The sequence below is a fragment of the Chiloscyllium plagiosum genome, chromosome 12 (genome assembly GCF_004010195.1).
Source record: "Chiloscyllium plagiosum isolate BGI_BamShark_2017 chromosome 12, ASM401019v2, whole genome shotgun sequence".
NCBI lineage: Eukaryota > Metazoa > Chordata > Chondrichthyes > Orectolobiformes > Hemiscylliidae > Chiloscyllium > Chiloscyllium plagiosum.
The window spans coordinates 71,464,451-71,488,166 of NC_057721.1; the positions used below are offsets into that span (position 1 = coordinate 71,464,451).

The 23,716-nt window shown below is 49.0% G+C and overlaps 1 protein-coding gene across 1 annotated transcript in view; it reads left to right on the plus strand.

Moving 5' to 3' along the window:
* The window catches only part of LOC122555409 (ATP-binding cassette sub-family G member 1), an 80,427-nt gene that overhangs the window by 51,124 nt on the left and 5,587 nt on the right, over positions 1 to 23,716 (plus strand). The window contains exons 8-14 of the mRNA XM_043701392.1: positions 1,740 to 1,854; positions 3,335 to 3,483; positions 5,288 to 5,389; positions 7,820 to 7,988; positions 11,467 to 11,567; positions 12,584 to 12,742; positions 22,314 to 22,432. Of these exons, the coding sequence (XP_043557327.1) occupies positions 1,740 to 1,854; positions 3,335 to 3,483; positions 5,288 to 5,389; positions 7,820 to 7,988; positions 11,467 to 11,567; positions 12,584 to 12,742; positions 22,314 to 22,432 (914 nt within the window). The remainder of the gene's footprint in view (positions 1 to 1,739; positions 1,855 to 3,334; positions 3,484 to 5,287; positions 5,390 to 7,819; positions 7,989 to 11,466; positions 11,568 to 12,583; positions 12,743 to 22,313; positions 22,433 to 23,716) is intronic.

Here is a 23,716-nt window from a genome sequence, read left to right on the forward strand (position 1 = left end):
CAGGAAGGTTGCGAGGGCAGTTACGAAGGATTCGTGAGAATAGTTCCATATTTCAACTATGTGTACGGGTTGGACAAGCTGTGCTTTTCTACTGAGAGAAGAGAGTTCTGAGAGGAGATTTGATTGAGGTATTCAAAATCCTGAGGGGTCTGCACTGATAGGGAGATGCCTTTTTCACACAGAGGATGGTGGGGATCTGGAATATACTGCCTGGGCAGAATAATCGAGGCAGGAAATGTTTAAAAAGTACTCGGGTAAACATTTGAAGTGTCATAACTGTTTAATCTATGGGCCTAGTGTGGGAAAGTGGGTCTAGTCTGGGTGGCAGTACATTTTTGTTGAGAGGTGTGGCTCTGGAAAGGCACAGCAGGTCAGGCAGCATCCAAGGAGCAGGAGAATTGATGCTTTCGGCATTATTCCTGATGAAGGGCTTATGCCTGAAACATCGACTGTCTTTCTCCTCCGTTGCTGCCTAATCTGCTGTGCTTTTCCAGCACCACACTCCCGACCCTAATCTCCAGCAGCTGCAGTCCTCACTTTCTCCTAGTTTTACATTTTTAGTGGGCAGATTCAATGGATCAAAGGCTGTACGATTCTATGATTCAGTGATTCTATGATTCAGTGATTCTATGATTCAATAATTCTATGATTCAGTGATTCTGTGGTTCAGTTATTCTGTGATTCAGTGATTCTGTGATTCAGTGATTCTGTGATTCAGCAATTCTATGATTCAGCGATTCTGTGATTCAGTGATTCAGCAATTCTGTGATTCAGTGATTCTGTGATTCAGTGATTCTATGATTCAGTGATTCTGTGATTCAGTGATTCTGTGATTCTGTGATTCAATGATTCTATGATTCAGCGATTCTGTGATTCAGTTATTCTGTGATTCGGTGATTCTGTGATTCAGTTATTCTGTGATTGAGTGATTCTATGATTCAGCGATTCTGTGATTCAGTTATTCTGTGATTCGGTGATTCAGTTATTCTGTGATTGAGTGATTCTGTGATTCAGTGATTCTGTGATTCAGTGATTCAGTGATTCTATGATTCAGCGATTCTGTGATTCAGTTATTCTGTGATTCAGTGATTCTGTGATTCACTGATTCTGTGATTCAGTGATTCTGTGATTCAGTGATTCTGTGATTCTGTAATTCTGTGATTCAGTGATCCAAGATTCAGTGATTCTATGATTCAGTGATTCTGTGATTCACTGATTCTGTGATTCACTGATTCAGTGATTCTGTGATTCAGTGATTCTGTGATTCAGTAATTCTGTGATTCAGTGATCCAAGATTCAGTGATTCTATAAAACTGTTCCTGTTAGTGAAAGAGTTCAAGAAACTGAGGGCATTGCTTCAAGGTGATTGGCAAAAGATGCGATGGCAACTTGAGGAAAAATATTTTCTAGAGCGAGTGGTTACGAGCTTGAGTTTTGGGGCCTTTTGGTGATAGATCCAGTTGTTGCCATCAAAAAAGAAGTTAGATAATTCTCCAAAAAGTGAAGCATTACAGGAAAAAGGGAAAGGATGAGGAGTGGAACAAAGTGATGTGTTCTTGCAAAGAATGATGGACTGAATGGCCTCCTCCTGTGGTATTCGATGATTCTGAGATTCGCAGAGTAAGATGGAGCAAAATAGCCTTTAATGTTTAGACCAAACCGAGTAATAGGGGCTGAGACATGACCCAGTGGATGCCTGCTGTTATTTACATATGTGTTCCCCTTTTGTCTTTATTCAGCTCTATGTCCTCAGCGAAGGGCAGTGCATCTACCGTGGAAATGTTTGCAGCCTTGTCCCATATCTGAGGGAAATCGGTCTGCACTGTCCCACCTACCACAACCCTGCTGACTTCGGTACGAACTGACATTATCACGGAGAGTGTTGATTTTCTTCACAATAGTACTGTAGAATATTCCACAACTGCCCTGAGAGGGCAGGTGAAGCCTTGGTTTACCATTTTGCTTGAATAGGCGTCACCACTATGCACCACAATGTGTGGGTAAGGGTCAGACCTGAGGAAACTTGGAACAGGTAAATATGTGGAACCTGACTCCAATATGTCAGATTTCAATATGCTCAAGGATCCTATCGCTCCATGATGGAATGAACAGACTCAAATTAGGCTCTCTTAATACTGAAGGGACTCAGATTAAAATGGATAATTATCACACTCATCTCCCAGTGCCTGAATATGCCCGCCCCCAACCTGTGACCACTCTGCTCAGCCTAATCAATGCCAGAAGGTGCTAGTGTAGTGATAATGCCACTGGGACTGGCTATTTGAACCCCAGAGTGGTGTCCTGGGCTCACGGAATTGTAATCCACCATGGCAGTTGGCACAAGTTGAAATCAATAAAGCAAACTGGAATTTTTAAAGAAACTAGCCAAAGGGTGACAATGCAACCACTGTTGATTGTCATTGAAAACTGTAGCGTCACTAATGTCCTTTAGAGAACTTCAGGGGTAGAGGATCTGTCCTACGTTTGACTCCAGATCCACAGCAACATGGCTGATTCTTAACTGCCCTTATGGTGATTAGGGATGGGAAATAAATGTGATCCAAGCACCGACACCCACGTCCCTTGAGTGAATAAAGGAAAGAATGTCCCTGTCCAGCCCCAACGTCTGATCACCCACACCATTTCCACCCCTGCACTTCAAGCACAGCCTCTGTCCTGACTGCTTGCTGATCACAGCCTCACATGTGTTGTCTTTTCTCTCTCTCATGATTGTGATCTCTCTGTGTCTCTCAGCATCCCCATCATGGCCTCTCTCTCTCTCTCTTTCTCACTCTCTCTCTCTCTCTCTCTCTCTCCTTACCTCCCAACCTCCCCCTTCTGATGGTGGCCTCCCTTCTCCTTGCCTCCCCCAGCCAACTGCACTCTCTGCCCACCTTTCTTCCCCACCAGCCAGGTTGTCCCTTTGACCAGTGCTGCTGAGCAGGTAAAAATACCAAAGGTTGTTGCTTTTAAGATTCCCTCGTCCCCTTCCCCACTGGGTTCCTCATCTGATTCTGTTCTTTCCACCCCTACTCTTCGATAATGTAATTATCAGGACTATAAGATGCTGGAGTGAGATTTTGGGTTTACTCCTTAAGCAAGAGAGATCTGAGCAAACTCAGCTCAGCCAGACTTGAGAAACAATTCCCACTTGGTACTTGAAATGGCTTTTTATTTTGCTGAAATTATTAATGGGAAGAATTTAACCTTTGGAGAAATAAAATCATTCAGATAGCAACAGTAGCTTCCCAGCAGTCTCTCTGTAAATCTAATCACTTCTGTCACTTGAGATGTGATGACGACACTTGCTAACGCATCATGCTTGTTTCCATAGTGATGGAAATCGCATCCGGTGAGTACGGTGAGCAGAATCCTCGGCTGGTGAAAGCGGTGCAGGATGGGAACTGTGATATTGACTGTAAGCCGCATGAAAACAAAGACAAGGATCTCAATCCTTACCTCTGGCATCGGCCATCTGTTGAGGTACGGTAACTGCTGACAGTGAGGCGTTTCACATTCCCTGAATTGGAAAGCAGCCTGCCAAGACATTTCGCCCAGCCCTCACTAGGGTGAACCAAATTTCACACAGCCCTTACCACTTGTGCCACGGGAGAGAAGGGTGGTGAATGATTGGCGGGTTGACTGTGGGGTGGGATGTTGCCGTGGCAAGAGGGCCTTTATTTTCTGTTAATTTCAATTCCTCTGCCAATGAATTAAGTATTTATTACCAAAAGGGTTTCACCACCTTTGTAACTCTATACTTGACTGTTCCCCCCGCATCCCATCAATTGGCATTTCAGCTATTTCTTGCCTTTGCTGATATTTCCATTCAGTATTGTTTAATGATGATGCAGAAGAGGAGGTAGCAACTATTTCCTGTGTTTTTATTTATCCAGGCAAGAACAATGTCCACACCATGTTGGTAATTACATTTCCATGTGAAATAACTGTGCCCGTGTAGACTCACTGCCATACGATATTGGTGCATTAAGATGCCAACTTCCATGTTACTTAACCTCAGAGGACCCTGATGCCCCGTGTTGAGTCCTCGATCTTGAATGTGTTTTGGGTGGCGGGGAGAGCTCAGGGACTAATAATTCTGCTGCTGCTGCTGCTCAGTCTTGCTCCGTGAAGGAATTTGATTGGCTGCGATTTCTTTCTGAATGGGAAGGAGTGATCACCATGTAAAACTAATCACTCCAGTTCACACTGAATCATAGGCTCAAACAGAGGGGCTGGTCTTTATCCTTATCTTCCATGGTGGGTTTGGTTATGAGGGGGTCATTTAAATGGGGGCAATGGTGGCAGGTGGCATGTTCCTGCCTTCACTTGATTACATCTGTGGTCAGGAAGGTCCCTGCACTGTATTGTCACTCTGTCACTAATTTAGGCCCCTTCGCTGGCAGTGGGTGGGCCTGTCATTGCACAGGGGGAATTTAAGCCTGCTGGGTTGTTTGTGTCTCCCAGAGAGGCAGGCTGGATGTGGCCAGGTTCCTTGTTAAAAGGCAGCCAGAGCTCAATTGTGGGAGACAGAGTCAGGAAGAAGCTGAAAGCCAATTCCACCTGTGCTCCCTGCTGAGCTCCCATTCCCTATTCCCTGTGGCCCCTACCCCAGAAAGGGCCTCCTGCCATCACTTACTGCTGGCTTGACCATTCCATGATCCTGGACGTCCTCAGTCACCACTTCTCTGTGGCTTCGGATTGGCTGCAGCTCCTGGCAGGCTCCTTGTCACGGGTCCTGATCCTGTGGAAGACCCTGCAGATGACCCATTATTTGCCCGATTGGCTATTAATTCTTCTCAGGCCTTCTCCAAAGAAGGTGACAACTCTCCAGCCAGAGAGATCTCTGGGGCCTGCATAAAATCCCACCGCTTTTGAGGTGATTGAGAAGGATTGTTAATGTAGAGGAATCCATCCTCGTATTGAGTCTGAGGTCTTTTTGAGAAGCAGAATGGAGGCAACATTTACGCTATAATCAACTCGCTCAGAGAAAGTGAGAGATTTATTTGTTGCTCAGAACCTGATGTTTTAATCATGTGTTAGACTCAGGTGCAAACAACCTTGCATTAAGAGTAAAAGTCAGTGACACATAGCATGGTAGTACTATTCTGAATCAGAAGGCCTACATCTATACCTGTAGATGTTTAGTGTGAAACTGAAAGGGAGGTCAACCTTGAGACCTGTCATCTCCTGTCTTGGCCCTTTTCTAACTCAAGAGTGATACCAAAGATCATGTGACAGACAGTAATAATTAAACAGGGCTGAGGTTCTTTGTTCTGTTGTGCAGGACCCATCTCCCTCAGAGGGTTGTCACAGTTTCTCTGCCAGCTGCCTCACCCAGTTCTGCATTCTCTTCAAAAGGACCTTTCTCAGCATCATGAGAGACTCAGTAAGTACAGTGCTTTCATTTACTGCACTAGAAATAGTGCTCAAAGTTACTGTGTAGTAGCTGTGTCCAAGCTGCAAGGAACAATCATACCCTCTCATATTCGGTCATGATACTGGGTAATACCAGCAGCCTTGTTTCCTTAATTGACTTATCAGTCAATGACAGCATTCTCATTTACTCACATTTAGTCCCTTGGGTCTGTTTCCCCATTCAATTGTATCACGGCTTATCTAAATCTTACCTCCACTTTTAATATCTTTGCCAACAGAATCCATCAAAACATGTTGACAATATGATGTCCTGTTCCATCTTCTTCCTCTGTACGGCAGCTTACATCCTCTGTTCCCTTAAGTACACCTGCTCCTCCCTCCACTCCATTATCAGTTAGAAAACCTCCAGCCATTGCGGTGCCTCACCCTCTCAAGTTTGATTGCCTTGCTTCCCAACCTCAAAGCTACACTCGAACTCCAACCACATGTTGTTGGAAAGAAGCAGGGAGTGCAACTAATCAATAAGCATTCAAACAGTTATCCCAACTTCAAACAAGACAAAACACTAGAGTGCATACAAATGTGTGGGCTGCCGGAAAAGTGCAAAGTCACAGGGGATACAATCTTGTCACAGTAATTAATTATCAAGGTGACACAGAAGACAGGCCAAGGTTCTACATGAGCAAATGTTTGTAATACAAAATGATGGCTCCCATTATAAAAATGTCATACCAGACTGCAACCAGATATCCTCAATGTAGGACACACAGCCATCCATTACAACAGATAGCATCCCACAAAGTGAAGCTACGCAACTGTGTTATGATATTGTTGTAAGGACTAGATCATGGTGCACATCCACCAACGTGTTACCTTAACGTAAAAAGACAGTGTACTTATAAATATTCATCAGAACTGGTTTCTTATTCTTCATATGAATAAAGAGGCATGTATTATACAGGTAGCTGAAAAGCAGTGTACTTTTAAGACAGCTGGATAACAGCATTAGATGTGACACTTTGGTATGAGAGGTGTCCATCTTCCTGTCTGTGCTTTCAGTTAGTCAGCAGGTCACCAGTCTGATAGCTAGTTAACTATGCATGTATTGTAACATTAATCCAAGTCTGTAGAAACCGCAACAATATATGTAAGACTGAGATTCCATCTTAGTGTGCAGGCATAATTGTGAATAAGTTTACAGATATCTGACTCAGTTCTAAGGATTAGAACAAGTATACACTATTTTAAATAGGGGGAAAGCCATTTAGGACTGAGATAAGGAGAAACTATTTTACTCAGAGTTGTGAATCTTTTGGATTTTCTGATCCAGACATTTGTGGAAGCTCAGTCATTTGAGAATGTTTAAAGCAGTGATTGACAGATTTCTGATCATCAGTTAGGTAAAGGGATGGTATGGAAAAAATGCATTGAAGTGCCCATGAATGACAGGACAGGTTGGATGTGTTGAATGACCTGCTGCTCTGCACCTATGCTGTCATGTTACTCATTTCCCTGGAGCATCGGAGGCTGAGGGGTGACCTTATAGAGATTTATAAATTGATGAGGGGCATGGATAGGGTAAATAGACAAAATCTCTTCCCTGGGGTGGGGGAGTCCAGAACTAGAGGGCATAGGTTTAGGGTGAGAGGGAAAATATATAAAAGAGACCTAAGGGGCAACGTTTTCACATAGAGGGTGGTACGTGTATGGAATGAGCTGCCAGAGGAAGTGATGGAGGCTGGTACATTTGCAACATTTAAAAGGCATCTGGATGGGTATATGAATAGGAAGGGTTTGGAGGGATATGGGCAGGGTGCTGGCAGGTGGGATTAGATTGGGTTGGATATCTGGTGGGCATTGACGGGTTGAACCAAAGGGTCTGTTTCCGTGCTGTACATCTCTATGACTCTAAGTGCCACACACTGTAGTAACTGATGGTCTAAATAAGCTGAATATGGTCAGTTAGTTGGCATCTTGGAAAAACAGACAACTATCACTTTCCAGCTAAGGGGTGCCTTAGATTGTGAGTATGTGGTGTTTGTAATTTATCGATGTTATGGCACCATGACCAATTGTATAACTTGAACAATAGATTGTAGATTTTGAATTTGGTGTAAGGAATAACTTACACTGTATATATAAGATCTCTTCCTGGCATTACCTTTGTCAATAAGGAGGAAAATAGCTGAGAGTAGAGACTAGAGAGGAGAAGGTGAAGAGGATATGTACTGTCATAAGTTAGGAATTCTTTCCATCGAGATACACCTTAAGCGGCGATTTAAGTCGCACATGGTCTTTTGATGATCATAATCTCGAAATTGGGACTGAATCTCTTATACAGTTCATGAAAACTGTTCACATTTTTACTACGGTCTGATCAATCTTAAGTCTGACTTTTATCTTCAAAATGGGTCGATACCATATTCTTTATCATCACCAGGTTCTGACTCACCTCCGCATCACCTCACATATTGGGATTGGTTTGTTGATCGGTTTGCTGTATCTGGGCATCGGTAACGAGGCAAAGAAGGTGCTGAGCAATTCGGGATTTCTCTTCTTCTCCATGCTCTTCCTGATGTTTGCTGCGCTTATGCCCACTGTCCTCACCTGTGAGTATCTTTTCACTCGAGCAGTTGACTGAGTGAGAATCTCTGGGGCTGCTGCTATCTTTCTGTTCAATCCTTCACAGAATGTGGGCATCCCTGACAATTTAGTGCCAATCCCCTTCCAACTGAGTGGCTCTACTAAGGCATTTTAGAGGGAGTCCTGAGAGTCAACTGAGGGCCTGAAGCCACATCACCGGACCAAAGAGGGATAGGTTGACATATTTCCTTAAACCGTATTAACAAATCATCTCCTCTCTTAACGAATCTTATGATTACACGTGTCGGCCTTTAAGTCCAGATTCCTTCAATTTAATTCCCCAGATGCTGTGCAGGGTTCAAAACTCATGGGGCTGAATTATTTTGGCGGGTGTTAGGACCCTGATATTGGGCGTCCACACCCCGATGGTGTCCGGGTCCTACCCCCCCTGTACGAATTTGCCACAGACAACCAATTACTGGGTAAATCTCCCCTTAAACGCAGAACCACCTTCCTTTCAGTTTTCAGATGATCCATTGCCTCCACTGTTTCCATTTACAGTCATATTTTTTCAGGTCCTCCTTCCTTGGTAAATATTGATGTTAAAAAAACTCATTGGAACATTGGATTTGGGGACAGGATTAGCTCATTTGGTCTTTTGAAGTTGCTTTGCCATTTGTTAAGATCTGGTGTAGTCTCGATCCCACTTTCTGATCTGTCCATGTCCCCCATGACCCTTAACTCCATTATCCATCAAATATTTATCGAAATCAGCCTTGAATAAAACCCTGCCTCCCCCCATTCCTGGGGAATCAAGTTCCACAGACTAATAACCCTCACAAACAAATGATTTCTCCATCTCAAAAGGTAGACCTCTTAGTCTAAAACATTGTTCGAGTTAGGTGAAGGGGTAAATGTAGGGGAATGGGTCTGAGTGGGTTGCTCCTTGGAGGGTCGATGTGGACTTCTTGGGCTGAAGGGCCTGTTTCCACACTGTAACTAATCTAATCTAGTCTCTTCCACAAGCTGAAAAGTTCTTCAAGTATTCATCTGATCAAATAACTTGTAAAGGAGGGCAGAGCGGTGGACATGATCTGTATGGACTTCAGTAAGACGTTCGACAAGGTTCCCCATGGGAGACTGGTTAGCAAGGTTAGTTATCATGGAATGCAGGGAGAACTAGCCATTTGGATACAGAACTGGCTCAAAGGTAGAAGACAGAGGGAGGTAGTGGAGGGTTGTTTTTCAGACTGGAGGCCTGTGGAGTGCCACAAGGATCGGTGCTGGGACCACCACTTTTAATCATATATATAAACGTTTGGATGTGAGCATGAGATATAATTAGTAAGTTTACAGATGACACTAAAATTAGAGGTGCAGTGGACAGCGAAGAGGGTTACCTCAGCTTACAACAGGATCTGGACCAGATGGGCCAATGGGCTGAGCAGTGGCAGATAGAGTTTAATTCAGATAAATGCGAGGTGCTGTATTTTGGAAAAGCAAATCTTAGCAGGACTTATACACTTAATGATAAGGTCCTAGGGAGTGTTGCTGAGCAAAGAGACCTTGGAGTACAGGTTGAAAGTGGAGTCGCAGGAAGATAGGATAGTGAAGAAGGCCTTTGATATGCTTTCCTTTATTGGTCAGAGTATTGAGTACAGGGGTTGGAAGGTCATGCTGTACAGGACATTGGTTAGGCCAGTTTTGGAATATTGAATGCAGTTCTGGTCTTCCTATCGGAAAGATGTTGTGAATCTTGAAAGGGTTCAGAAAAGATTTATAAGGATGTTGCCAGGGTTGGAGGATTTGAGCAGTAGGGAGAGGCTGAATAGGCTGGGGCTGTTTCCCCTGGAATGTCGGGGGGTAAGGGGTGACCTTATAGAAATTTATAAAGTCATGAGGGGCATGGATAGGATAAATAGACAAAGTATCTTCCCTGGGGTCAGGGAGTCCAGACTAGGGAGCATAGGTTTAGGGTGAGAGGGGAAAGATGTAAGAAAGACCTAAGGGGTAACTTTTTCACGCAGAGGGTGGTATGTGTATGGAATGAGCTGCCAGAGGAAGTGCTGGAGGCTGGTACAATTGCAACATTTAAGAGGCATTTGGATGGGGATATGAATAGGAAGAGTTTGGAGGGATATGGGCCAGGTGCTGGCAGGTGGGACTGGATTGGATTGGGATATCTGGTTGGCATGGACGGGTTGGACCAAAGGGACTGTTTCTATGCTGTACACCTCTATGACTCTATGTCTTGCTGTGGATGTTTATCACCCTCTCTGTCCCAGCCAGATCCATTACTATCTACTTACAGTTTATAAGCAGTATAAGATCGTTGGAATCTCTCTCTTAAGTGGCTGCCATGAGATTGTTATACTCTTTCTTTATCACATGATTCCTCACTGCAAATAGAAGCTAACCAGCCTATCAAATCTGCACTGACCCTCTGAAGAGCCACCCAGATCCACCTCACCCTCAATCCATCCCCATAAGCCCACATTTATCATGACTAATCCATATCCATGGACACTACCAGACAATTTAGCACAGCCATTCCACCTAAACTGCACATTTTTGTGGGAGGGAAGCAGACCAGACTCAGGGAGAATATGAAAACTTGACGTAGACTCCACTCCGCCCATATCTGGAATTGAACCTGAGTCCCTGGCATTGCGAAGCAGCAGTGCTAACCACTGAGCCACTGTGCCGTCCCACTTTGACAACCTTTCCTCTTCAATGCTACTCTCAACCTATTGTATTTGATCCATTGTCTCAGTGAGGAAACACCTGATGTGCAGCACCCGCCCTCCCCTTGTATTGGATTAGTAATGAGACTCATTGATTTCCAACCGCTTCCCTCTCGGGAAGTCTCCTTCCCAAGACCCTGCTGCGGAAACTTCTCTGGGAATAGCAACGTGTTCGGAACAGCATACCACATTCCTGTGTAGAATCCCTGACCCATCAGCCTTCAAACTCAGCTCTGTGGCAAAATCTGGCCCCATCTTACAAACTCTTTTGTTTAGGACTTTCCACTGCCCTATCAAACCTGCTGCCCTTCCATTCCCTATATCTCTTGATTAGCTGTGAAGTACACACCAATTTGAAAACAACTTGTAAAATGATTGCAACCTTTCTGGAAGGGGAATTTGGACTGAGGGTTGAATTATCTTTAACCACATTCGCACGATTCAGCACTTGAATGCTGTTAAGTTGCATCGTCAAAAAACAGTTTGCCCTGGGGAGAGGGATTTGTTGAAATTCCTTTTGCAGCTACCAGTGCAGTTCCTCACTGATTAGTGTTTTGTGAATGAAATCATCAGGATGTGCTTCTTAGTGCATCACTAAGAAGGAAAACCCTCCTCGACCATTTCTGTTACGAAATGGTTAGTCCTGAACCCTGCCATTAACAATCCTGGGAAACGCAGGGCTTGCAGGTCAGTAACTGAAACCTGAACTAACATGTTGCTTTGGGATCAATCTGACTGGGTTGCTTTCTCTTTTTTACAGTTCCACTGGAGATGGGAGTTTTCCTTCGGGAACATCTAAACTACTGGTACAGCCTAAAGGCCTACTACCTGGCAAAGACAATGGCAGATGTTCCCTTCCAGGTAAGGTCTTGGTGAAAACTACTTCTCCAATGGCCTGAAGATTTACTGATTTGTCACTCCAGTTAGTTACTGTTGTAACTCCTGCTCACATGTACTTCTCTTATCCTGTCATGATTCTAAACACCTCAATGATCAGCCCTCTTCTAATGATTTTGTTTATTCATTCATATGATGTGGCATCACTGACTGGGCTTATATTTATTACCTGTCCCTCATTAGAGTTTGAATGATGATGGTGACACTCCTGACTTCAGTTACTACAGCCCTTGGTGTGTGTACACACACAGACACACAGAGGCACACACACACACACATACAGACACACACACACACAGTCACTGATTCATCAGAAAAAGGCCCTACCATATGTGACTACAAAAAGACCAATAGCCCAGGTCCAGACCACGACAGGATGTGGGGCTCACACATACTATCAGAGGCCACAGAGGAAAAAGCATGACCACTGTATCTCCTAGTTTTCAAAGCACAGGACTAATAAATAAATGAGTACTTGGCCCATCTTTGCTCATAGAATGAACGTCTCACCACAGCTGCCAGCTATTTCTTAAAATAAACCCAACTAAACTATGCCAGAGACATTTTGCATAATTATCATTCCTTGTTGAGAACCATCCAAATTTCACTGTCTACTTTACCTTTCTCTTCATTTGAACCTACTCCCCTCTCATTCTGGTCAGTCTGATTTGAAGCAGTTCTTTAGCATTAGATATCATGGACACGGATATGCACTCATATCCTTTCAACACTGAACAGGCCACATTTATCCCGTTTGTTCTTGTAAATCACTCCTGCTTCTTCCCATGTTCCTTACCTGCTTGATCTCAGCTGGAATAATGCCAGATCTCATGGGATGGGAAGAGAAGGGAAGAGCAGGAATGGCGGGGTGGTGGAATTGGGTGGAGCTCTTATCCGTATCTAAAAGCACGGGACAGAAGGGTTAACACATGCTGATGGAACTCTGTTGAGAATTGATTGCTGTGATTTGGTTTTTTTAGGTGATGTTTCCTGTGGCTTACTGCAGCATCGTATACTGGATGACATCACAACCATGCGATGCTCTGCGCTTCATTCTGTTCGCAGCTTTGGGGACTATGACATCATTGGTGGCGCAGTCTTTGGGTCTCCTGATTGGAGCAGCATCTACATCCCTGCAGGTCAGAGGTCCTAGGTTGATACTTTGCAACTGACAATTCTTCTCAGCTGTTCACCGGTGTTCCTGCTTTGGCCCACTGGTTACCGGTGTCCTGGCTTTGGCCCACTGGTTACCGGTGTCCCTGCTTTGGCCCACTGGTTACCGGTGTCCCTGCTTTGGCCCACTGGTTACTGGTGTCCCTGCTGTGGCCCACTGGTTACCGGTGTCCCTGCTTTGGCCCACAAGTTACCGGTGTTCCTGCTTTGGCCCACTGGTTACCGGTGTCCCTGCTTTGGCCCACTGGTTACTGGTGTCCCTGCTTTGGCCCACTGGTTACCGGTGTCCCTGCTTTGGCCCACAAGTTACCGGTGTTCCTGCTTTGGCCCACTGGTTACCGGTGTCCCTGCTTTGGCCCACTGGTTACCGGTGGTCCTGCTTTGGACCACAAGTTACCGGTGTTCCTGCTTTGGCCCACTGGTTACTGGTGTCCCTGCTTTGGCCCACTGGTTACCGGTGTCCCTGCTTTGGCCCACAAGTTACCGGTGTCCCTACTTTGGGCGATTGTTTACCCGTGTCCTGGCTTTGGCCCACTGGATACTGGGGTCACTACTTTAGCCCACTGGTTAGAACATAGAACATAGAAAAATACAGCGCAGTACAGGCCCTTTGGCCCTCGATGTTGCACCGGTCCAAGCCCACCTAACCTACACTAGCCCACTATCCTCCATATGCCTATCCAATGCCCGTTTAAATGCCCATAAAGAGGGAGAGTCCACCACTGCTACTGGCAGTGCATTCCATGAACTCACGACTCGCTGAGTAAAGTGGGCTTTAGCCTACTGGTTACCGGTATCCCAGCTTTGGCCCACTGGTTACCTGTGTCCCGGCTTTGGCTCACTGGTTACCTGTGTCCCGGCTTTGGCCCACTGATACTGGTGTCCCCGCTTTGGCCCGCTGGCTACCAGTGTCCCCGCTTTAGCCCACTGGTTACCGGTGCCCCCGCTTTGGCCCACTAGTTACCAATGTCCCTGCTTTAGCTCACTGGTTACTGTTGTCCCTGCTTTGGGCGATTGTTTGCCTGTGTCCCGGCTTTGGCCCACTGGTTACCGGTGTCCCTGCTTCGGCCCATTGGTTACCGGTGTCCCAGCTTTGGCCCACTGTTTACTGGTGTCCCGGCTTTGGCCCACTGGTTACCGGAGTCCCCACTTTAGCCCACTGGTTAACAGTGACCCCACTTTGGCCCACTGGTTACCAGTGTCCCCGCTTTGGCCCACTTTTTACCGGTGTCGCTGCTTTAGCCCACTGGTTACTGGTGACCCCGCTTTGGCTGACTGGTTACCGGTGTCCCTGCTTTAGCCCACTGGTTACCGGTGTCCCCGCTTTAGCCCACTGGCTACCGGTGTCCCCACGTTGGCCCACTGGTTACCAGTGTCCCTGCTTTAGCCCACTGGTTACCGGTGTCCCCGCTTTAGCACACTGGTTATCGGTGTCCCATCTTTAGCCCACTGGTTACCGCTGTCCCGGCTTTAGCCCACTGATTACCGGTGTGCCTGCTTTAGCCCACTGGTTACCAGTGTCACCGCTTTAACCCACTAGTTACCGGTGGCCCGGCGCTGGCCCACTGGTTACCGGTGTCCTGGCGCTGGCCCACTGGTTACCGGTGTCAGTGCTTTAGCCTACTGGTTACCGGTGTCCCCCCTTGGGCCCACTGTTACCGGTGTACCAGCTTTAGCCCACTGGTTACTGGTGTCCACACTTTGGCCCACTGGTTACCGGTGTCCCCACTTTGGCCCACTGGTGTCCGATGTCCACGCTTTGGCCCACTAGTTACCGATGTCCCCGCTTTGGGCCACTGGTTACCGGTGTCCTGTCTTTAGCCCACTGGTTACCAGGGTCCCTGATTTAGCCCACTGATTAGCGGAGTCCTGGCTTTGGCCCACTGGTTCCCGGTGTACCCGCTTTGGCCCACGGGTTACTGGTGTCCTGGCTTTAGCCCACTGGTTACCGGTGACCCCGCTTTGGCTGACTGGTTACTGGTGTCCCTGCTTTATCCCACAGGTTACCGGTGTCCCCGCTTTAGCACACTGGTTACCGGTGACCTGCTTTAGCCCACTGGTTACCGCTGTCCCCGCTTTAGCCCACTGATTACCGGTGTGCCTGCTTTAGCCCACTGGTTACCAGTGTCACCGCTTTAGCACACTAGTTACCGGTGTCCCCGCTTTGGCCCACTAGTTACCAGTGTCCCCACTTTGGCCCACTGGTTACCAGTGTCCCTGCATATTCCCACTGGTTACCACTGTCCCTGCTTTAGCCCACTGGTTACCGGTGTCCCTGCTTTGGCCCACTGGTTACCGGTGTCCCCACGTTGGCCCACTGTTACCAGTGTCCCTGCTTTTGCCCACGGGTTACTGGTGTCCCCGCTTTGGCCCACTGGTTACCGGTGTCGTGGCTTTGGCCCACTGGTAACCAGTGTCACCGCTTTGGCCCACTGGTTACCGGTGTCCCCGCTTTAGCTCACTGGTTACCGGTGTCCCACCTTTAGCCCACTGGTTACCGCTGTCCCCGCTTTAGCCCACTGATTACCGGTGTGCCTGCTTTAGCCCACTGGTTACCAGTGTCACTGCTTTAGCCCACTAGTTACCGGTGTCCCGGCGCTGGCCCACTGGTTACCGGTGTCAGTGCTGTAGCCTACTGGTTACCGGTGTCCCCCCTTTGGCCCACTGTTACCGGTGTACCAGCTTTAGCTCACTAGTTACCGGTGTCCACGCTTTGGCCCACTGGTTACCGGTGTCCCCACTTTGGCCCACTGGTTACCGGTGTCCACGCTTTGGCCGACTGGTTACCGGTGTCCCCGCTTTGGGCCACTGGTTAGCGGTGTCCTGTCTTTAGCCCACTGGTTACCAGGGTCCCTGATTTAGCCCACTGATTAGCGGAGTCCTGGCTTTGGCCCACTGGTTACCGGAGTCCCTGCTTTGGCCCACGGGTTTCTGGTGTCTTGGCTTTAGCCCACTGGTTACCGGTGTCCTGGCTTTGGGCCACTAGTTACTGGTGTCCCCACCTTGGCCCACTGGTTACCGGTGTCCCCACTTTGGCCCACTGGTTACTGGTGTCCCTGCTTTAGCCCACTGGTTACCGGTGTCCCCACTTTGGCACACTGGTTACCGGTGTCCCCACTTTGGCACACTGGTTACCAGTGTCCCTGCTTTAGCTCACTGGTTACCGGTGTCCCCACTTTGGCCCACGGGTTTCCGGTGTCCCCGCTTTGGGCCACTGGTTACCGGTGTCCGGGCTTTAGCCCACTGGTTACCAGTGTCCCTGATTTAGCCCACTGATTACCAGTGTCCTGGCTTTTGCCCACTGGTTACCAGTGTCCCCGCTTTGGCCCACTGGTTACCGGTATCCTGGCTTTAGCCCACTGGTTACCGGTGTCCCCGCTTTGGCCCACTGGTTACCCGTGTCTTGGCTTTAGTCCACTGGTTACTGGTGTCCTGGCTTTGGCCCACTGGTTCTGGTGTCCCCGCTTTGGCCCACTGTTTACCGGTGCCCCGCGCTGACCCACTGGTTACAGGTGTCAGTGCTTTAGTCCACTGGTTACCGGTGTCCCCGCTTTGGCCCACTGTTTACCGGTGTCCTGGCATTAGACCACTGGTTGCCGGTGTTCCAGCTTTAGCCCACTGGTTACTGGTGTCCCCGCTTGGGCCCACTGGTTACTGGTGTCCTTCCTATGGCCCACTGGTTACCGGTGTCTCCGCTTTGCCCACTGGTTACCGGTGTCCCCGTTTTAGGCCACTGGTTACCGGTGTCCCTGCTTTAGCCCCCTGGTTACTGGTGTCCCTGATGTGGCCCACTGGTTACCGGTGTCCCCGTTTTGGCCCACTGGTTACCGGTGTCCCTGCTTTGGCCCACTGGTTACCGGTGTCCCTGCTTTGGCCCACTGGTTACCAGTGTCCCCGCTTTAGCCCACTGGTTACCGGAGTCCCCAATACAGCCCACTAGTTACCGGCGTCCCCGCTCTAGCCCACTGGTTACCAGTGTCCCCACTTTGGCCCACTGTTTACCAGTGTCCCCACTTTGGCCCACTGTTTACCAGTATCCCCGTTTTGGCCCACTGGTTACCGGTGTCCCCGCTTTGGGCCACTGGTTACCGGTGTCCCTGCTTTGGGCGATTGTTTAGCTGTGTCCCCGTTTTGGCCCACTGGTTTCTGGAGTCTCCGTTTTGGCCCACTGGTTACCGGTGTCACCGCTTTAGCCCACTGGTTACTGGTGTCCCCACTTTGCCGCACTGGTTACCAGTATCCCTGCTTTCGCCTACTGGTTACCGGTGTCCCTGCTTTAGCGCACTGGTTACTGGTGTCCCCGCTTTGGCCCACTGGTTACCGGTGTCCCCGCTTTAGCCCACTGGTTACCGGAGTCCCAGCTTCGGCCCACTGGTTACCGGTGTCCCTGCTTTGGGCGATTGTTTACCTGTGTCCCTGCTTTGGCCAACTGGTTACCGGTGTCCCCGCTTTAGCCCACTATTTACTGGTGTCCCCGATGAGGCCCAATGGTTACCGGAGTCTCCGTTTTTGGCACACTGGTTACCGGTGTCACTGCTTTAGCCCACTGGTTACCGGTGTCCCCACTTTGGCCCACTGGTTCCCGGTGTCCCGGCACTGGCCCACTGTTTACCGGTGTCAGTGCTTTTGCCTGCTGGTTACCGATGCCCCCCCTTTGGCCCACTGTTACCGGTATACCAGCTTTAGCCCATTGGTTACCGGTGTCCACGCTTTGGCCGACTGGTTACTGGTGTCCCCACTTTGGGCCACTGGTTACCGGTGTCCTGGCTTTTGCCCACTGGTTACCAGTGTCCCCGCTTTGGCCCACTGGTTACCGTGTCCTGGCTTTAGCCCACTGGTTACCAGTGTTCTGGCTTTGGCTCACTGGTTACCGGTGTCCCCGCTTTGGCCCACGGGTTACCGGTGTCCTGGCTTTAGCCCACTGGTTACCCGTGTCCTGGCTTTAGCCCACTGGTTACCGGTGTCCTGGCTTTGGCCCACTGGTTCTGGTGTTCCCGCTTTGGCCCACTGTTTACTGGTGTCCCGGCACTGACCCACTGGTTACAGGTGTCAGTGCTTTAGCCCACTGGTTACTGGTCGCCCCGCTTTGGCCCACTGTTTGCCGGTGCCCCTGCTTTAGCCCAATGGTTACCGGTGTCCTGGCTTTAGCCCACTGGTTGCCGGTATCTGTGCTTTAGCCCACTGGTTACCGGTGTCCCCGCTTGGGCCCACTGGTTACTGGTGTCCTTCCTATGGCCCACTGGTTACCGGTGTCTCCGCTTTGCCCACTTGTTACTGGTGTCCCCGCTTTGGGCCACTGATTATGGGTGTCCCTGCTTTGGCCCACTGATTACCGGAGTCCTGGCGTTGGCCCACTGGTTACCGGTGTCCCTGCTTTGGCCCACTGCTTACCGGTGCCCTGGCTTTAGCCCACTGTTTACTGGTGTCCCTGCTTTAGCCCACTGGCTTCCGGTGTCCTGGCTTTGGCCCACTGGTTAGCGGAGTCCCCACTTTGCCCCACTGGTTACCAGTGTCCCTGCTTTCGCCTACTGGTTACCGGTGTCCCTGCTTTAGAGCACTGGTTTCTGGTGTCCTGGCTTTGGCCCACTGGTTAGCGGTGTCCCCACTTTAGCCCACTGGTTACCAGTATCCCTGCTTTCGCCTACTGGTTACCGGTGTCCCTGCTTTAGCGCACTGGTTACTGGTGTCCCCGCTTTGGCCCACTGGTTATCCGTGTCCCCGCTTTAGCCAACTGGTTACCGGTGTTCCCGCTTTGGCCCACTGGTTACCGGTTTTCCCACTTTGGCCCACTGGTTACCGGTCTCCCTGCTTTGGGCCACTGGTTACCGGTGTCCCTGCTTTGGGCGATTGTTTGCCTGTATTCCTGCTTTGGCCTACTGGTTTCCGGTATCCCCGCTTTAGCCCACTGGTTACCGGTGTCCCTGCTTTGGCCCACTGGTTACCGGTGTCCCCACTTTAGCCCACTATTTACCGGTGTCCCCAATGAGGCCCACTGGTTACCGGAGTCTCCGTTTTGGCCCACTGGTTGCCGGTGTCACCGCATTAGCCCACTGGTTACTGGTGTCCTGGCTTTAGCCCACTGGTTACCGGCGGCCCTGCTTTAGCCCACTGGTTACCGTTGTCCCCACTTTCACCCACTGCTTACCGGTGTCCCCGCTTTAGCCCACTGGTTACCGGAGTTTCCGCTTTGGCTCACTGGTTACCGTTGTCCCCGCTTTAGCCCACTGGTTACCGGTGTCCCCGCTTTAGCCCACTGATTACCGGAGTCTCCGCTTTGGCCCACTGGTTACTGGTGTCCTGGCTTTGGCCCACTGGTTACCGGTGTCCCCACTTTGTCCCACAGGTTACTGGTGTCACTGCTTTAGCCCACTGGTTACTGGTGTCCTGGCTTTGGCCCACTGGTTACTCGTGTCCTGGCTTTGGCCCACTGGTTACCGGAGTCTCCGCTTTGGCCCACTGGTTACCGGTGTCCCTGCTTTAGCCCACTGGTTACTGGTGTCCTGGCTTTGGCCCACTGGTTACCGGTGCCCCTGTTTTAGCCCACTGGTTACCGGTGTCCCCGCTTTGACCCACTGGTTACCGGTGTCCCCGCTTTGACCCACTGCTTACCGGTTTCCCTGCTTTAGCCCATTGGTTACCAGTGTCCCTGCTTTGACCCACTGGTTACTGGTGTCCCCGCTTTGACCCACTGCTTACCGGTTTCCCTGCTTTAGCCCACTGGTTACCAGTGTCCCTGCTTTGGCCAACAGATTACCGGTGTCCCGGTTTTAGTCCACTGGTTACCGGTGTCCCTGCTTTATCCCACTGGTTACCGGTGTCCCCACTTTGACCCACTGCTTACAGGTTTCCCTGCTTTAGCCCACTGGTTACCAGTGTCGTGGCTTTAGCCCACTGCTTACCGGTTTCCCTGCTTTAGCCCACTGGTTACCAGTGTCGTGGCTTTGGCCCACTGGTTGCTGGTGTCCCCACTTTGGCCCACTGGTTACTGGTGTCCTGGCTTTAACCCATTGGTTACCGGCGTTCCTGCTTTAGCCCACTGGTTACCAGTGTCCTGGCTTTGGCCCACAAGTTACTGGTGACCCCACTTTGGCCCACTGGTTACCGGTGTCCTGACTTTGGCCCACTGGTTACCGGTGTCCCCACTTTGGCCCACTGGGTACCGGTATCCTGGCTTTAGCCCACTGGTTACCGGCGTCCCTGCTTTAGCCCACCGGTTACCAGTGTCCCCGCTTTGGCCCACTGGTTACCGGTGCCCCTGCTTTAACCAAATAGTTACCGGTGTCGTGGCTTTGGCCCACTGGTTACTGGTGTCCCCATTTTGGCCCACTGTTTACCAGTGTCCCTGATTTAGCCCACTGGTTACCGGTGTCCTGGCTTTAACCCATTGGTTACCGGTATCCTGGCTTTGGCCCACTGGTTACCTGTGTCCCCACTTTGGTCCACTGGTTACCGGTGTCCCCGCTTTGGCCCACTGGTTACCTTGTCCCTGCTTTAGCCCACTGGTTACTGGTGTCCCCACTTTAGCCCACTGGTTACCAGTGTCCCCACTTTAGCCCACTGGTTACCGGTGTCGTAGCTTTGGTCCACTGGTTACTGTTGTCCCCACCTTGACCGACTGTTTACCGGTGTCCCTGCTTTAACCCACTGGTTACCGGTGTCCTGGCTTTGGCCCACTGGTTATCGGTGTCCCTGCTTTGGCCCACTGGTTACCGGTGTCCCTGCTTTGGCCCACTGGTTACCTGTGTCCCTGCTTTGGCCCACTGGTTACCGGTGTCCCTGCTTTAGCCCACTGGTTACCTGTGTCCCTGCTTTGGCCCACTGGTTACCGGTGTCCCTGATTTGGCTCACTGGTTACCGGTGTCCCCGCTTTGGCCCGCTGGTTACCGGTGTCCCTGATTTGGCTCACTGGTTACCGGTGTACCCGCTTTGGCCCACTGGTTACCGGTGTCCCTGATTTGGCTCACTGGTTACCGGTGTCCCGTCTTTGGCCGACTGGTATCTCTGCCGATCGCCGACCCTGCTTCAGAGGCCAAGGCCGGATGTCCAACACAGAGGGAAGGGAGGAGAGTGGGGGAAGAAAACTGAAGAAAAGGAATGGGCGGAGCAGAGGAGATCCGATCTCTCTGTTTCTCTTTCTCTCTCTCCAACACATTTCGAATGTCCTTCATTTTGCATTTTATGTGAAGGTTGTAATGTTGTGGTAATACCATTGGGCTAGTTATCCAGAGCTCCCAAGTTAACGTTGTGGGGACATAATGAATCCCATCGTGACAGATGGTGAAATTTGAATTCAATATCCGCAAAGAATCTGGAATTGAAAGCTAGTCCAGTGACCGACTGTGACCTTTGTCATAAAAACCCATCTGTTTTGCAAATCTTCTTTAGGGAAGGAAACCTGTTGCCCTTATCTGGTCTGTTCTACATATGATTCCAGGCTTCAGCAATATTAACTCTTCACTGCCCTCTGAAACGGTTGTGGCCAGTCATTCAGATCAGTGGGCAATAAATACTGGCCTTGTCTGTGACACCAAACACCAAGAACAAATCTTCCATGGATCTGTCAGAAGTTATGCTTCCGGACTCACAGCAGAGATGTAACATCCCCAGTCAGCCACATTTCAAAGGGTCATATTGTTGGAGATTTAAGATTAGATTAGATTCCCTACAGTATGGAAACAGGCCCTTCGGTTCAACAAGTCTATACTGACCCTCCGAAGAGTAAACCACCCAGACCCATTCCCCTAACCTATACTCGCCCCTGACTAATGCACCGAGCACTATGGGCAGTTTAACATGGCCAATTCACCTAACCTGCACATCTTTGGACTGTGGGAGGAAACCGGAGCACCCGGAGGAAACCCACGCAGACACGGGGAGAATGTGCAAACTCCACACAGACAGTTGCCCGAGGCAGGAATTGCACCCAGGTCCCTGCTGCTGTGAGGCAGCAGTGCAAACTACTGAGCCACTGTGTCACCCCATTTTTCCTCGTTTTAAATCACTGACCTTACCTCTAGCCCCTTCCCTCGCTCCTCTAGCCCCTTCCCTCGCTCCTCTAGCCCCTTCCCTTTAAAAGGGAAAGCTAAATGTTGAGCTCAAGTGTTAATAGCTTATGACTTTAACAGTGTGACAAAACAAAACAGTGCAGATGCTGGAATTCTGAAAGTTCAGTTGGGAAATCAAGAGTTTCGTGAATGATTAATGCAGCCGGATTTTATGATCTGTGATGTATCGCATGAAAGAATGATGCAAATAGGTTCAAATTTCAAAACAGAGTTGGGTATTTCCTTGCAAAGATGAAACACACTGGGCTATGGGGGAAGCATGGGATGAATTGGCGAGCTCTTGTGAAGGGCCGAAAAGCCTCATTCCGTATTCTGTTATAATAAATAGTATTCCTTGCCTCTTCATCTCCATCATGTTTCCACTTGTCACCAGGAAACTCTTTTTGACCCCTTTTGTTCATGGCAAATATTGCCCCAAATGTAGCCATCAGTTGGTCTCATCATAAATCAACTCGTTTCCTTCTGTCTGCAGGTGGCAACGTTTGTGGGTCCAGTAACTGCCATTCCAGTGCTGCTCTTCTCTGGATTCTTCGTTAGTTTCGACACCATTCCCAAATACCTCCAGTGGATGTCATACATTTCTTACGTCAGGTAACCTGAACATATTGGGGTTTTTTTACAAAACGTGAAGGGGTATCACCATTGACGCCCAAAACAAACAGCTTAGAGGGAGTTGGTCTGTTTAAAAACCTTTTGTAAAGTTGGGATGATTGAGTTTGGTCATGTTAGACAGCAAGGTTGCCTCTGGTGGAGAGGCCTAGGCAATAATATACAAGCTCTAATAATGAGGCTGTAAAATTCTGAGATTGTTGAAAGGCTGGGGGAGGTGAGATGTTGCCTGGAAGTATTTGTTAGAAGGGGACTGTTGCTTATAGATGCAGATGGAGTTTTAAATAATTAATTGCCTGACAGGATCAAATGATTCCTGTGTTGATTGAGAATGAGTCTAAGGTTGAACAAGGGAGATGCAAAGATACATCAATTATCATTCAGTTATATTCCATTCCCTTTATGATCAGGTGACTTTGATTGGCTACACAAGGACTCCTTAGCAATTGATAGGATCCATTATGTGCCACGATAAAGCATCAGTTAAGTCATAGCAACTCACCACTTAATCGGAAGGTTCTGAATTCAAGTCCCATTCCAGAGACATGGGCATGTACTCTAAGCTGACACTCCCAGTATATGACTGAGTTCCAGTGGTGGCTGCAATCTCTTAGACGAGATATTAAACCAAAGCTCATTTGCCATCTTTGGTGAAGGTAAGAGTCCCCATGGCATGATTTCAAAGAGCAGGGGAGTCCTCCCTATGGTGTGCGAACACTTCCAGAGGAGGTCATTTCTTGATCAGGAAACAGTGAGAGAGCTGGGGGGCAAGTGGGAGAGGGATGCAGTTTTTCAATTGAAAGTTGAAAGGCCATAATGTAGTGACTACTTGGTGTTGCCCTCATTAGACCCCAAGTGTTCTTAACAACTCAAAATCTCCCTTTTGATCTACTGGCTGATCACTTAACCGTGACTGAGTAGTGTTATCTTTACTTTCTGAAACATTTAAGTAACATTTGATACCTATCCCTTACTCAACATCAATAAGGCACACGTGCGGGCCCCAGCTATGCCTGTCTCTTTGTTGTCTACGTAGAACAGTTGATCTTCCGTAGTTACACCGGCACCACTCCCCACCTCTTCCTCCGCTACATTGATGACTGCATTGGCGCCACCTTATGCTCCTGTGAGGAGGTTGAGCAATTCATCAACTTCACCAACACATTCCACCCTGACCTTAAATTTACCTGGACCATCTCTGACACCTCCCTCCCCTTCCTGGACCTCTCCATCTCCATTAATGACGACCGACTTGACACTGACATT